The sequence below is a fragment of the Lactuca serriola genome, chromosome 8 (assembly GCF_051521515.1).
Source record: "Lactuca serriola cultivar US96UC23 chromosome 8, Lser_US96UC23_V15, whole genome shotgun sequence".
Lineage (NCBI taxonomy): Eukaryota > Viridiplantae > Streptophyta > Magnoliopsida > Asterales > Asteraceae > Lactuca > Lactuca serriola.
Window position 1 is genome coordinate 184557642 of NC_136415.1, and position 16368 is coordinate 184574009.

The 16368-nt window shown below is 37.7% G+C and overlaps 1 protein-coding gene across 1 annotated transcript; it reads right to left on the reverse strand.

The window, feature by feature from the left end:
- Positions 1–13263: 13263 nt before the first annotated feature.
- LOC145069631 (uncharacterized) lies at positions 13264–14175 on the reverse strand. Its single transcript, XM_079016581.1, has one exon. The coding sequence runs from the start codon at positions 14002–14004 to the stop codon at positions 13396–13398; it is 609 nt and encodes a 202-aa protein (XP_078872707.1). The 5' UTR covers positions 14005–14175; the 3' UTR covers positions 13264–13395.
- Positions 14176–16368: the final 2193 nt, after the last annotated feature.

Here is a 16368-nt window from a genome sequence, read left to right on the forward strand (position 1 = left end):
AAGTACTTCAAGTATTAAATATGAGACTATGAATATGATCAAGGTAAATACAATAAATGAACACAAGGAATGTTTGAAATAGTGATTTGAGTGAAAGGTTCAAGTGAAGTAAATATGAAAATATCTATCTTTTGAGAAAACAACCCGTCATTTAGTTTGTCATTGAATGCTCCTTAAATAGGAGAACAAGTTACATTGTACTAACCAAATACATACATAGGACTGGATAATAGAGTTACTCCTGACAAAAGTAATTAATACAGACGGATAAACTGATCTCAGAAGCATACACCAATTCATAACATCAACTTTTGAACATATCCATTATTCCAGACACCAATTTGACTTCGGACCACATAATGACTCCGAAACACCCTTCACTTCAAAACTGACTGAATCCGGAACATCCAAAAGATAGTGATTGTTAGAGGTTCACTTCCAGGTTCCAACAGTTATGCTGACAAGTGTCAATCAGATTTAGAGTTTCAGGTTGGGGATATGATTCTCCTGAAGGTGTACCTTGGAAAGGTGTCATCCGATTCAGGAAGAGGCTCAAGTTGGGCCCCAAGTATTTGGTCCTTTCAGGGTTTTGGCATGGGTGGGCACAATTGATTATTGTTTGGATTTACCCAAGGAGCTTAGTTAGATCCATATCACCTTTCACGTCTCGCAGCTATGGAAATGTTTGGTTGATGGTGGTTCCATTGGAGGATATTCAGGTAGATAATTGCTTGAATTACATTGAGAGACCGGTGACGATCCTTGATCCGAAGACGAAAGCCTTGAGGAACAAGGTTGTGGGGTTGGTGAAGGTTCAACGGCAGCACCACAAGGGTTCAGAATGGACGTGGGAGCCTGAGGCCGAGATGAGGGAGCATTATCCATGACAGTTTGTAGCGAAGGACTTCGAAGACGAAGCCTGATTCACGTGGGGGAGAATTGTAACATTTGCATTTCTGGTATTTCCCCCTTTTTGCCCTTAACTTAAAATTCTTGCATTTTGGTTCCTCGCTGAGCACATTAGGCGTGCGCTAGAAGTATGTTGGGCGTACTGGCTCGATAACTTGGTTATGAAGGTAACTCATGTACACTAGGCGTACGTTGAGTACGTAGGGTGTACGACCATCAGAGACAAACCCTAATTTTTAGGGTTTGTGCTTTATTTAAACACCTTAAATTGCCGTTGGACCTTCTTATGATTAGCTTCCATCTCTCCAAACCCTGAGAACAAAACCCTAATTGCTTTTTGAGTGTTTTGAGCTTGGAAGTAATCTTTGAGAGGGTTTTTGGCGATCTTGAAGGAAGAAGAGCTCTTGGAAGTTGCATTGGTGTGGTTGAAGCTTGTAGATCCAGAATCATCACCAACCTGGAAGGATTTTGGAGGTATAAAGCTCTTAACCTGGTGGCTCATTTTGATAGATCTAGTTAGGGCTTGTTTTTACGCTTTTTATGGTCCTCTAAGTCATGTATAAGACTATGAGCTACTCTAGAAGCTAGGGATGATAGATCTTAGCATTTTTGAGATCCCTTGTGCATAGAAATGAAATCTTGATGTATTATATTGGACCATGCATGTGTAAGGGTTCTTATTATGGGTTTTGTTGGTCAAAATCAAGTATTGGGTCCCATTAAGACATGCAAAGGAGTAAAGTTGCTAGTTGTTACGTGTTAAGACATCATTTAGGATCAGATCTGAGAAGTAGACTTAGTGGCTTAACCAATTAAGCACTTAATAGTGAGTTGGGCTTTCTATGGAGTATGTTGGGCATACCCAGCTCGTACACAATGCGTACTGGCGAAAGATGGCGTACACATGGTGTAAGTCTGAGTACGCTAGGCGTACTCAACATGTGTTGACTTTCGTTGACTTTTGCGATTTGGGCCATATTTGGACTATTAGGGTTTTGGGCCTTGTTGGGCCACTAGTCTTTCTGACTTTGGGTTATTGATAGGCTTTCGGCCTTCTTGGATTCAGGCCCATAATGGGTTTTGGGTATCATTTAGGGATTTGGGTTATATGGGGCTTTTAGTGCCTTTAGATTGGGCCTTGGTTATTGGGCCAAGTGAGGAAAGGGTAAAATGGTCTTTTACCTTGGGTGTTGGACAAATGAACTAGATTTCCAGTTATGGTTTATGGCCTAATTATTGATTGGGGTTTTATTTGATTGATTAGAGCGGGTATTTTCCAGTTTAGCAGTCCGATCATTTGTTCGACCAACAACAGACTGATGTGAGTTTTCTCACTATACTGTAGGACACTAGGCTATGTTATGTGCTTGTAGTCTTTATGACTCCTGTTGTATGTGTTATATGCATGTGTTCCTGTTTGTTAGATGTATATGGGGGTGAAATAGGCCTGGTACAACCTTGTGCTGACACATGAGTTGAAATAGACTCGGGGTGAAATAGACCTGGTACGGCCTTGGGCCGACGTATGAGTTGAGATATACTTTGGGGGGGGGGGGTGAAAAAGAACCGACACATCCTTGAGTTGGAAGATATGTATGGTATGCGGTATTTTGGGGAAATCACTAAGCTTCGTGCTTACGGTTTTAGTTAATGTTTCAGGTATATCCGGATCGAAAGGGAAGAGCTCGGGATGATCGCATCACACACACCATGATTTATACCTTACTTGACTATGATGTATTTTGGCATGTTTGACTAGCATACTCTGTTTTTCCTTATGGTTTTATAAACATGTTGATTGATGACTTTATTATTATGAAAACGAAAATTTTGGTCTTAAATTTTGGGACGTTACAAATATAAATATGATTACCTTCAAATATGTTATCTAATAAAGTTAGCCACACTTGATTATTTACATGGTTGTTTAGTTAGTAGTTTGTTTGCTTATTTATTTAAATTGACACTTATCTTTAAAATCCCCTTTATATGCTTTATTTTGATATTGATTGACAATAATATTTAACATTGGTAGTGCATCTCCGTTCCCAATGTGTTCGACACCCTTACTTACCTAAGTTATAATAGTTATGATCAGGTACACTACCTCGTGCAGATAGTCTTAGTTTGGCTCGTTCGAATTTATAAAATAAAAACTAGACTTGTATTTAAAGTTTATAAAATCAAGTTTTTGGCTCCATTATCTAATGGAATGGTTTTCAAGTATATTTTATGTAACATTCTGTTTCGGGAAGTTCTTATTTCAGGATTGTGGATAATAAATGGATCAAATGGAGGCATTAGACTTCAATGGAATGGAGTTTAGACTCTATAGGAGGTGTATTGTGACAACCCGAAACTTCTACCTGGTACATCTAGACAGTTAATCTAAGTTAAACTCATTTTTGTTAACTCGTAGCACTGATTAAGGGTTCGTTTAAGCATTCTAAGCTTGAGTACAACCAAGGTCGAGATTAGGAATGAGTCAGCTAGTCGTATAGGGACGAAATTCGGCCATACACCCCTTTTGGAGGAGTGTGCGGCCACACACATGGGTGTACGGCCGTACACACCCCTCATGGCCACACATCCACCCCTATATAAAGGGTAGACCCATTTCCTTTCATTCCTTTAACACCTTGGCAGCACACAACACCATTTCTCTCAAGATTCTTCAACCACAAACCCTCCCAAGGCTTCAAAAACGTGAGTAATCCATCCCTTAGCTTGTTGTTCTTGAAGAACCACTTAATCTAAGCCTATAATCATTGAGCCCCGTCATGTTCTTCATCTCTTTGAGGGAGTGCGGCCACACACCCACACGAGGTGGCCTTACACTCCTAAAAGACCCTCCAAAGTGAGAGTTGGACTTCCATATTCGAGTTGGACATGAACCTAGCTTTGCTACACCTTAGAATTGGATTTTTGGACATCATCATGAAGGGTGTATGACCGCACACACCCTTGTGCGGTAGCACACTCCTGTGTGCGACCACACACACACCTTAGGACCACAACCTCATTTCTAAGACCCTAAACTTGTATTACAACTAACTATGGACCTAGAACACTTTATGGATGCAAGTATGGACCTCAAAAACACCTCAAAAGCACCTTCCACCATGAGTGTACGACCGCACACCCATTGGGCCACACACCCATGGCCGTACACACCTATAAGGTGGCCATACACCTCCCTCATGCAATCCTTTAAGGTTCTAGCACTTAGTGTAGGTAGTCCCAAGTTCCTAGAGTGGTTCTCCATCACATTTAGTAGAGAAATACCTTCATTTGACTCCTTTATGTGCCATTGCATGTTAATTAGTATCCAATCATGTTCAAGGCTTCACTTGAACATCTGGCATCCCTTATCGATCTTTCATTCAAATCGCCCGAGGTGAGTTCATACCCCTACATTTTCCGTGTTTTTAATGTTTTCAGGTGGGGAATACAAGTCAAACTCAAAGTATTTTATTAAGTTTTAAACTTATTAATACAGTCTAATGATTTCCATGTTTAATAACATATTCGGATATTTTATCCCTTTTTGTAATATCTTGAGCATAAGGGAAACTTTTAATTTGGAAATCTAACTTCATAGCTTTCAGAAAGGTTTTTAGAAAGCATTTTCCGTATCAACTCTAATAAACTATAATGGTATAGTTTGGGATAACCCTCTAGGCAGTTTCTTCCAAATCAGATTTCATGGATGAATAAGTATAAACTAACTTTGGTTTACGGACTCTACTCTTCGTTGTTTTATTTTGAGTAATAAAACTACTTTCATAAATATACTGATAGTAATCAGGGATTTCTAAACTTGCATCTCTACCTCTAGGACGGATAACCTGTTTTTAGGGAAAATATAGGATTTTCCCGGGATAACTCGGCTTTTCATAAACGTATTTGTTTTTACATATAACTAACAGATATTCATATTCATTCCACGACTCCTTGGATTGTATATACCTTGTATGAATCGGTAAATCATGGAAAGAATGGGTTTTCAAACACGCTTTTCATAAGAAAATATAGGGTTTTCTTGGGGAACACCTTTCAAAAGAATCAAAGAAACATTTTCCACCAAAACTAAATGCTTATGAACTCACCATCTTTATGCTGATATTCTTTCAAAACTGCTTGTATTCTCAGGGAATTAGTAGACAGGTACTTTCAGGAGATTGGAGAAGTCGGAGCGTTAGAGTCACGTCTTTCTATTTTACTTTGGATATGAACAAAACTATGTACTAAGACAATGTAAACCTTATTCATATATGTATTCAATGTTTGGTTGTGTTTACTATGCTTGCTATGATACAATTGTTGTGATACTACGCATGACGTCCTCCGCCCCAAATAATTTCAGTCGTTCCGGTTTTGGGGTGTGACATGTATGATGTTGGATAAGTGATTTAAATCTTGAATTGTTCGATGGAAGCTGAGGGGTAAAATAGGAAAGGTTATGTTTCGAGCTTCTTGCATAAATTAATGATTTTAGTTCGAGATGTTTTTAGTTATAAGTATCAAGAAAGAATTGTAGATCTCGTCGATACCTTGTCATTGATATAAAGATCATCAAAAACAGAGTTGAAACGAAGAAGATATAAAGTTAAGCTGGAAAAGGGAGTCTGGCAGTACGTTGGGCGTACTCGGCTGAAGGGGACGCATTTTTAGGGTGTTACGCTGGACGTAACTTATTTTTAAGTACAGTGAGTGTACCTTCGCAGTGTTGAAACCCTAATTCCGTGGTTTTGAGCCCTATCTAAGGACTCTAACCCCTTAGGGTCTTGCCTAACATTAGCCTCCACCCTCTTGAGCCTCCAACTCGAAACCCTAGCCCTTATAGCAAATCTAGAGCCTTTTTTATGTGTTTTGGGTGCATTTTGGAAGAAAAAGAAGTCCAAGCTTGTCAATTGTTGAAGATCAAGTTTATAGATCCAGAGCCTACATTGCTTTTCTCAACTCCAGAAGGTATAAAGCTTGAACCTTCATGATTCATTTGTTAGATCTAGCTAGTTTTGGCTTTTATGAGATTTTTGTCCCATAATCTTGGTATATATGAGTTTGGTTTACTCTAAGACCAAATAAGTTGTCCTTTTAGATGTTTTTGGGTGCTTTGAGTCATAAAAAATTCATCCTGATTCTTTCCTTTCACCTATGCAAGAGATATGAAGCTTGGAGTTGTATAATAAGTTAGGATTTTGGTTTTGGGCACTTTCTAGCCTTGCAAAGTCATAAAGTTGGAAACCTTATGAGTTAGAATGTCATTTGGGATTCAGATATGAGCTTTGGAAGAAAGATCTTAAGTGAATAAGTTCTTAATAGGAAATTGGACATGCCTTGTGTACGTTGGGCATACCTAAGTGGTACACAGTGCGTACAAGGCTGAAGTGATGTACGCCATGCATATAGATGGAGTACGCAGGACGTACTCAACATAATATGGGTCTTGACTTTCTTTAACTTTTTGACTTTGACCTTTGACCAGGGTTTTGACCAAGTTTGACCTTGGGACAATTTGGGTAATTTGAGTAGTAGTTTGAGCTTAGGTCACTGTTTATTGAATAGGTGACCAGTAGAGTTAGTAGTTGGAGCAGTGATCCGTTTACGTGATGCATAGATCTCTTTGGATTCACGTAAAGTTTGCCACTTTACGTGATGGATGAGTTGTAGGAGGCTAGATCTATGTTTTGGATCAATTGCATGGCCTGGAATGCTTCTGTATGGGTTCAGACCGGTGGTACTCGGCGAGTCACATGGGTGGACTCGACGAGTTGCTTGAAGATGAGCTGGAACTCGACGAGTTGGAAGAACAACTCGGCGAGTTGGATGAAGATGGACTGGAACTCGGCGAGTTGTATGAACAACTCGGCGAGTAGGTTGAAGATAGCCTTAGACATGGCGAGTCTGTTGTTGGACTCGGCGAGTCTTGTCGAAGAGTCCCAATATTTTTTGGTTGAGTCGAGAATCGGCGAGTCAAGGGATGACTCGGTAAGTTGTGTGCAAGTGGACTCTGAGTTGTGGGACTCGGCGAGTCTCGGGGTGACTCGGCGAGTTGAGTCGCGGATTGGGGAAGTTCTGAGCATGGGGACTCGACGATTCGACGGGTTGACTCGGCGAGCAGGGTTAACCAGGAGGGTTGACTTTGACTGAGGACTTTGAATTTGACCAAGAGTTGACCGTTGACTTTTAGGGCTTGGTTAGCGATGTGGCCTTTGGGCCAAGAGAGGGGTAAAATAGTCTTTTACCCTTAAGAGGGTGCCATGAGAGGGTTGATTCTAGTCTCGAGAGTTATATTCATGAGAGTATATGCCTTACGTGTTAGGCGGCGGCGAGTTCGAGATTCAAGTGTGGGGATATCTGCTTTCTGCTTGCCAGGTGAGTCTTCTCACTATACTTTACCTTGAGTAGGTAACCAGAGTTATGTGACAGAGTATTTGTATGATATGTATGTTATGTGTTGTACTGCATTATTTCTATGTGATTTATGCTGTGCATGTTTTCAGAGTTGGAACCGGAGGGTTCCTAGAGTTAGAACCGGAAGGTTCACAGAGTTAGAACCAGAGGGTTCACAGAGCAGGGTCCACGGACCCACAGAGTTATAGCCTCGAGTGGCTAATATGTGTTGTGTGTGGTACTTTGGGGAACTCACTAAGCTTCGTGCTTATAGTGTTTTGTTTTATGTATGTGTTTCAGGTTTCTTTCAGGATCACGGGACGGCACCGGCTTGATTGTACACACCAGAGAAAGAGTCATGTTTTGAGGATCCTGGTTTTCTATACAAGTGAAAATGGAGTCATGTTTTGTAATTTGATTATGAATGAGATTTTAAACAAGTGTTTCTAAGAATTAAACGATTATTTTTAAATGAAAATTTGTTTGAAATTTTCGGTGTTACACTTACAGTTGATTGTTATGGTTTCAGGTACTTCAGAGCGCAAGCGCAAGGCGAAGGCTTGATCATGCACATCATCCTAGATATTTTATGAGTTTATGATTTTGGGAAGCTATATTCATGTTTTGACTTTTGGAAACTATGATTTGTGGACACTTATGTTTTTTGAATGGTTTTGAAAAATGAAAATTATACCTTGATTTTTGGGATGTTACATTTTATAAACTATCCTTTACACATCAGGGTACATTGGTGTATGCTTTTCCAATACATTGTTTCCATGACAGACACTATGACTATTCTAAATTATAGGTTGGATGGCTAGAAGTCAATGTTGGAAGAAAAAGGGTTTCACATCAATACAATTAACACATGATATGTGTTGGATCATAGTGCTTATTTCGAATTCAATAAACAAAATAGACAATAGATTCAAATAAATAAATCACTATGATCTAGCCACTTTGATAATTGTTCATACAATATTAACAACTTACTTAACCTACAAGAAAGGTTTTAGGATTACATTATGATGGAGGCAATTAGAGACAGTGGTCTAAATCATAATACATATGACAATATCACACCCCTCAACAAGCAACCAAACAAGAAACCTATATTATTGATATAATCTGTTATAATTTTCTATAAGAACTATACATTAATTATAATAATTAATATAATTATTTTAGCATGATTATTTAATCAATTCTAGTAGTTAATTTTGAATTATTTATTAACACTTCAATAAATAATAAACTAATTTATTAATTCTAAATTATTTATTGACACTTTAATAAAAATTAAATTAATTCCTCTCATCAAATATTCTTGCTACATAATCTTGAGTTGAGTGTGAAACTTATACATACCTATGCAACTATTGTATCACTATTATGTTATGACAGTGGGCATATTTCCAACAATATGTATGGTGATATTTTAGTGGGGAGGGAATGAAGGAGTATAAGTATGTAACAATGAACAAATTATTCCTCTAAAGGGGTGTTTTATATACCTATAATCTATGATATATAATAAAAGGGTGTTAAGGGTGTTTTACATATCTATGATCTATGATATATAACAAAAGAGTGTTGAAGATAACATTGCAAGGCGAGATAGTTAAAGTGGAGAGCAACCACATGAGTTTTTATGATAAGGAAACCACACTGAAACTCAAGGGTAAAAATTTGCATGGTGCTTGTAAGGCGAACTTTGTTGCATGGTTGAAAATATTGGCCGATTAGGAAGAATCACTGAGCGGAAGATAGAGGTTGTAGGAAATAAGGATGTCATGGTGGACTTAAATTGAAAACTTATGGGACAGTGTTCCATACACAACAATCATAAATGTGTTGGGCGTACGTTGATCATAGAGAAATTAAATGAAGGAAGATTGTGGTAGCTCATACACATTTATAAAATACATCTGATGTCTACCATGATGAGGGTAAGGATGATTGTTGTAGGTGAAGTGAGGATGAGAGGTTGTCCAACGAGGAAATAGGAAGATAGTGTGAGGTTAGAGTTGAAGGAGCCAAAATTTTCCATGGACATAACCTCATATAGGAGGAGTGTAGAGGCTTAGTATCATGTGGTGGGTAATATATTAGTAGTATAAATGTTAACTTCCTTCCTATTATTTTTGCATGTTATATTTGTTTCACTACACATCCTTTTGACTTGTTATTGTTAGATATATGTTTAGACTATTTTGTATTTCATTCTCTTTAATGCCAAAGGTATTTATAGAATACAATTTAGGAAGCTTCTATCACTCTAAAAATAAAATAAAGAAACTATATCAAAATAATATGGAAAATAGGATAATATCAAATACTAATATAGTAATACACCCTTCATTCCAAGCAAAAGTAGGACAAATGTTGAGATCCTGAAATCTTTGAACACTCTTGGTTCTGAAATCTTTAAATATTATTGCTCATGATCTTGAATGACTATCTTTTATTCTTTTAAACCATTATAAATATGGGAAAATGACACAAATGCCCTACAAATTTTCTAGGGTTGGTCTATTTAGTCCCTAAACTATTTTCGTGGCTTTATAAGGGAACGAAGTCATTTATTTCGGGTCGATTACATCCTTTTGGTCAAAGTGAAAGGGCCATCCAGTTACCCATTTGCCAGATTGACATTTGTTGACCAATTTCCCCGTATTGACTTTGAATTTTCTCAACTTGTTGACCAAACTTTGCCACATCACCAATTCTGCTCCCGACCGAGTTCATTGATTTAGAGAAAATTTCAATACTATTACGTTGGTGTCAAGATAAACACCACGATATTTTTATAACAAACAAATTCGAAGGAGATTTGAGATGTTTTGGCCTAATTACAGCTTTCACCACTGAATCCTTTGTAATTTCATATAGTGTCTTCAATAAAGCCATAAATCTTTCTGTATAAAATGGATATTGAAATGCCTCTCCGTCGACCTCATGCCGTCTCTCCTTCGACCTCATTCCCTCCATCATCCATTTGTGCTACATTCACAACTACTTCTTCTTCCTCCAAAATCTACATCAGTCTTTCCCAACTAGCCTGGCCTTCTGAATCTAACTTCGTCATTATCATCCCCAAGCTATCTCTTCTCTCCATTTCTCTTTAACCGAATAGTTTCATTGGTTCACCTAACTGCCTTAGTCTCCTGTTTCTCTCTAAACAACTTGCTATCTTATGAAGTTTCGTATTTGGGACCTGATTTGTCACCATCTTCGTCGGAATCAACGTTTTCGTTTGTAGTCTTTGCAGTGTCGCCATTTGGTGGACGAATAGGGGGAATAAGGGAAAGTAGACATGGGATTGAGGGAGGCAAAGGAGGGAACACCGGGATTTGAGGGATTAGAGCGATTGGAGGTGTAATTGTGTATGAGATTTGTGGAATCAAAGATTCAGCTGGTGCGATTTGGTTGTGGAGGTGAGTTTGTGGCATTAGGTTTAGAGTTTTTCTTGTGGGTTTTTCTTATCGTCGATCTCCATAGCTTTGTCATGGATGATGTGACAAGTTTTGTCTATAAACCTACTAAAACAAGTAAAGGGGACCAAAAAAACAGGCTGCCCACGAATTCGTTCCCTCATAAAGCCACATAAATAATTTAGAAACTAAAAAGGTAAACCCTAAAAACTTCATAGAACGTATTTGTCATTTTCCCCTATAAATATTATAATAAAACTTATCATTTTATCACAACACAACCTTCTTGCAACTCTCTCACTCTTATCACACAATTTCCCGACCTTTTAAAACATGTCTTGGCACCAACGAAGAAGTCGTGTTGACCAACGCTTCGGTTAATATGACAAAATATGAAGTTATCGACAATCACGAGCGTAGAACATCTTTTTTGGAATTAGGTTCAAACATATTTTATAAACCAAATGGAAAATGATGAGCATATTATCTATCAAATAAATTTAAAAGTAGAAGACCTTGAAAAAAGATATCACCAAGTTCATCGGTATCTAACACATCAAACGTGGTAGTAGTCAACTGGAAGTCGGTATAATTTAGGAGACCCACATTGAATATGCATCTTTATCAAAGAGTTTTCTCATGATACGATATGAAGAATTGTTAAAGATCATCCGATATTGCAACTCATACCCTTTAATGTATGAAATGTATTTTTTCTAGTGAAATACAGTTTCAATTAAGTCTAGTAATGTGTCTTTAGCAATGGAATATTAGTTAAATTTGATGTTCTATATGATTTGGGAAGTTTGTGAACGGAGAGGAAAAGAGAGTTACATACAAAGGAAGGGAAGGGAGGTTCACATCTAAAACCGGTTTTTTGAGATCCGATAAAAAAACCGGACCAGTTTTCCAAAACCATTTTTTTTTTGAGAACCAAATATTTGGTTTGGAATCGGTTTTTATTATACAACTAAAACCAAAAACCGGTCTAGAGAAAACTGTTTAAAAAAAGAAACGGTTTTTACAAAACCAAAACCGGTATATGTTCACCTTTAGAAGGAAGGATGCATACCCTTTCATCTCAGGATTCAAATTCTCAAGTTTTTAGGATAATTTTCTTTTGCCCCTCTTCTATATCTCTTTTTATATATTTGATCATTTAACTATACCATCCATGTAACAAAATTTCCTTTTGGGTTGTTATGATAAGCGGTTACAAAAGTCATGATCCCCTACCAATCACATTCATCAACCACAATCCGAAATTGGACAAAATATAGAAAAACACAACATATTTTTCCGACTTTATAGGTTAAGACCCTCAACATTTTTAGAGATTCCTTTATCGGTTGAGACCCTCCCAAACCTTTTTAATGATTAAATCTTATACCTTACTTGTCATATTAAACATTTTTTGTTTTGCCTTTTAAGTAAATAATCAAACATTTCAACCCAACACTTTCTAGGGTAAGTACTATATCATAATAAAAATCATTGTACCATATAGAAATGAACTTTTCATTCTTTTTTACCAAAATAGGAAATGTACTTTATTTTTTTTTACCATATTAACAACCAACTTTTATTTTTCCACTAATTCACACAATATATAACCAACGTAACACCAATGTGGCACATGTTACCATGTCGTTATCCACATCAAATGTCATGTACAAAAACGAAGCCATAGAAATTTATGGAAATAAAATACTTTTTCTGTTCATATTTAACCAATCACGATCGGAAACGATCGGAAACACGTTATAGCAAAAAAAAAATTAATTAACAAATCATATATCAGTCTCAATCTCAGTTCAGTATAAAATTGTCATGTCATGTTATATGGTTACCCAACATATGTGGGCCCTATAGAAAACTAATAACATATAAAGAAAACCAGTCACATGGGGTTGTCACAAGTACCTACCTCTACCTTCTACTTCTATGAATCAAATTATCAATTAACTAAAACTAAGGATAATTAAGTAATTTCATGTTTTTATTGAATAAATAATTCTTCTGCTACAACTCCACTTTTCTCCAAATCTAATTATTTGGTCCTTGAATAATTAGAAACCCTCAAATGATGATGAGTCCAATTGAACACTCAAAACAGATCATTGCAACATCAATTGCAATAATCGCTTTAGTCCCACATCCAAAGCCTATAGATTGCAGAGTTCCATTAATACAATTGGGTCAAAAGACCACTTTAAGATAAAGAAATTCATATCAAGAATCAATTTCCAGTAAAGAAAATCCATTGAACTTTTAAGATGAATTTTGTTACAGATTTATATTAATCCCTCAATTTGAGCCTAACCCAATTGACACAATCAATCAAGAATGCAATGGAGGTGTGTGGATGTGAGATTAATCTGATTATTATAATATTATTACGACTTTATTTTGAGTGTTCAAGTAGAAGTGATCATGATTATGAATGTCTGATTGTTTAGAGTTGAAACAAATTAACCAATCGCAATCCACACACAATGAAACGAACCATGGAATTCGAGAATGATCATAACACCAGATATTCATTGCATTGCAATATTAAGGTTTAGTAACATCAGGGAGAATAGACAGAGAGAAGAAAGATTTTGAAAATCGAAAAGCCTTACTAGAAGCAGAAACCTCGAAAACGCTTCATTCATTTCATTGCAGCAACTTCGTCGGCAGTAGGAGGCACAGGTTTAGCAACGGCAGGGATGGCGACGTAACCGTTCGAATTAGATCTAACGCCATTTTCTTCGTCATCGCTCTCCTCATCAGAATCCGCGCCAAAATCAAAGCGTCTGGGGGCGAACAGGGACCAGATTAAGTACATGGTAGCGGCGGTGAGAGCACCACATCCAACGCCGAAGAGTAACGCGCCGACGATGCTCATGATGTCCATGGTACGTTCACGAATCGATGCTTTAACAGAGGTAGACGTTGCGGAATAATACGGAACTGAAGAGACAACATCATCGGATGATGATGATTCGATAGAGCGATCAAAAACAGATGCAGAGCGAGGAAGCGATCTGGTGCGATGGAATTCGCGGATTTCGGTGACGAAGAAGGTGAGACGTGGGGAATTGTTGGGGTTTCGAAGAATATGGAAATTAGGTTTTGGGAGGAAAGGATCGTCGGTGGGGTAGTGAGATGATGACGAAGTGATGAAGAAAATGGTTTTGCAAGGTCTTGCGGTGGTGGAGATTGCCAAAACGCCGATGAGGGCCGCGAACAGGAGAACACCGGCGGTCGTCGACGCCATTGACACGGAGGGGGGGAGAGAGAGAAAGATTTTGGAGGATTGGATTGGAATGGAATTTGGGGGAAAGAATTCGCAGGAAATGATGGTTGAATTATACGGAGGGTCTACGGTGAGCCAAGATGAATTTCCGGTCACGTCACTAACAAGTAACAACTTTCAACTTTTTATTTAATCGTGTGGATGAACCCTAGACGATTTAACTATTAATAAATTGCCAAACCTAACTCTCAAGTTCTGTTATTAATATAAACATGTGTTTATGTTTTCTATTTTTGATAAGTATTTAATTTTCTATTTATAGTAACATTCAGACCCCTCCCCCTCTGCCCCCCCCCCCCTTTTTTTTCCTAATTTTTAACAACATACAACTTTAAATAATGGTTACTATTTGTATATTTGTCAAAAGGTGTATTTGACAAAACTAGTCGGTAACATTTTGTTAAATGTTAGGTGAAATAACATTTGGATTTGAAGCGTTTTGTTTAAACTAAACGTTAAAAGCTTATAGTGTCAGACGAGTCTTTTTGTTTAAAACGTTGTGTTAGAAACTTCCAAACGCTTTGTGCCGAACACTATTTTCAAAAAGTTTATTGGTCTAGTGGTATGAAATCCCTTGACATTTTATTGTTAATCAAATGTATTATTTTATATTTTTCATCATTTAACTGGGATTTTGTTGATCGCATTTATTATTCAAGTTATAATAATGAACATATTACTTGAATACATGAATCATAATCCTTTGATATCTTTCATTTTCCCAATTTGATTCATAATGTAAGCCTCATGATGTGAACACGGTCTTTTAGTTGGTTACGATGAAGTGTACGTGCTCCATTCAGTCGGAAAACATGAGAACAAATGAGAGAGAATACGCTAGTGGCACCATGTGCTGAAGACCCAGAAGTACACTCTGATGGTTAAGTCATCTAGGTGTGTATGAGAGAGAGAGAGAGAGTATGGTTTGTGGATGTTTGTTATTAGAGAGGAAATCATGTATTCCCTCATAACTGATGCCACCTCTTATAAGTTGTGTAATGCTTGGTTTAGGTATGAGCTTATTCTTCAAATTGTTTGTATTTTCCTTTGGGACTCGGTGAGTTGGAAGCTCCAACTCAACGTGTCGAGAGGGCTTTGGCTGCGAAAATTAATTTACCAACTCGGTGAGTTGAGGTGCTTTAACTCGACGAGTTGGCGGCTGGGAAGGAAACCCTAATTATTAAGGTGTTGCACCCTATTTAAAGGCCTTAAGTCCCTTGGTTGGCCTCCTTACCAGCCTCCTCTGTCCAGAAAACCTTAATAGCGTGCATCATCTTATTTTGTGAGCGTGTGAGCTTGTGGAGGGTCTTGAGTGTTGATCTTTTGTGCTCTTTTGAAGAAGCTTTGAAGTTGGAGGTGTAAAGTTTGGAGGGAAGACTTGGATCCAGAATCTTCCCACTTGTTGCAGTCTTTTGGAGGTATCAAGTTTATACCTTGCTTTGTTATCATTTAGATCTCTTTGTTTTAAGGTTTTATCTTGATTTTGGGCTCATGGGTGGATTGTCCAAGAAGTTGTGTGTTCCAGGGGTTGTTATGTTAGATTTGACCATTTTATGGCCCCTTCTGACTTAAAGTTGCAAGCTTTACTAAGTTCTAGGTCCCATTCATGCAATAAGTTCCTTTTTAGCCCATCTTGAACCCAAGGGTTTCTTTTTTAGCTTGCATGGATGTAAAGTTGGAAGTCAAGCCTCAATCTAATAAGTCTAAAGTTTGGGTTTGACTCACTTTGGATGGTTCCTAAGGGTAAAGTTGGAAACTTTACCCTTTTAGACATCATTTCGGAGGAGATATGAGATTTGGAGTTCCTAGATTTGAGGGAAACAGCTTAATGCATTAAGTTGTTGGATTTTTGGCTAACTCGGCGAGTTCATTAGTGAACTCGGCGAGTTGATGATAGTTTTCCCGATTTGTGCAGTTAATGGAGAAATTCGACGAGTTGAAGGACAACTCGGTGAGTTGGGTCAACTCGGACCGTTGACTTTGACCTTTGACTTTAGTCTTTGACCAAGTTTGACTTATAAGGGGTTTTAGGGCATTTTGAGTTGTATTTAAGGATTTATTTCTGTTTAGGGGTTGAGTAAATCTGATATTCGGAGCCGGGACCTAGTTAGCTATCGTTCAATATTTAAGGCGAGTCTTCTCACTACACTCATGGGTCAAAGTCACCAAGGCCAGCCCATTAATTGTTATGTGATGATTTGTATTGGAATATGGACTTGTTTGTTATTGATCTATATGTGGACTTATGTGTAGACCATGGGAGGAGCCCATGATATTTAGCAAGAACATGGGAGGAGCCTATAACCCAGGGATATAAGACCATAG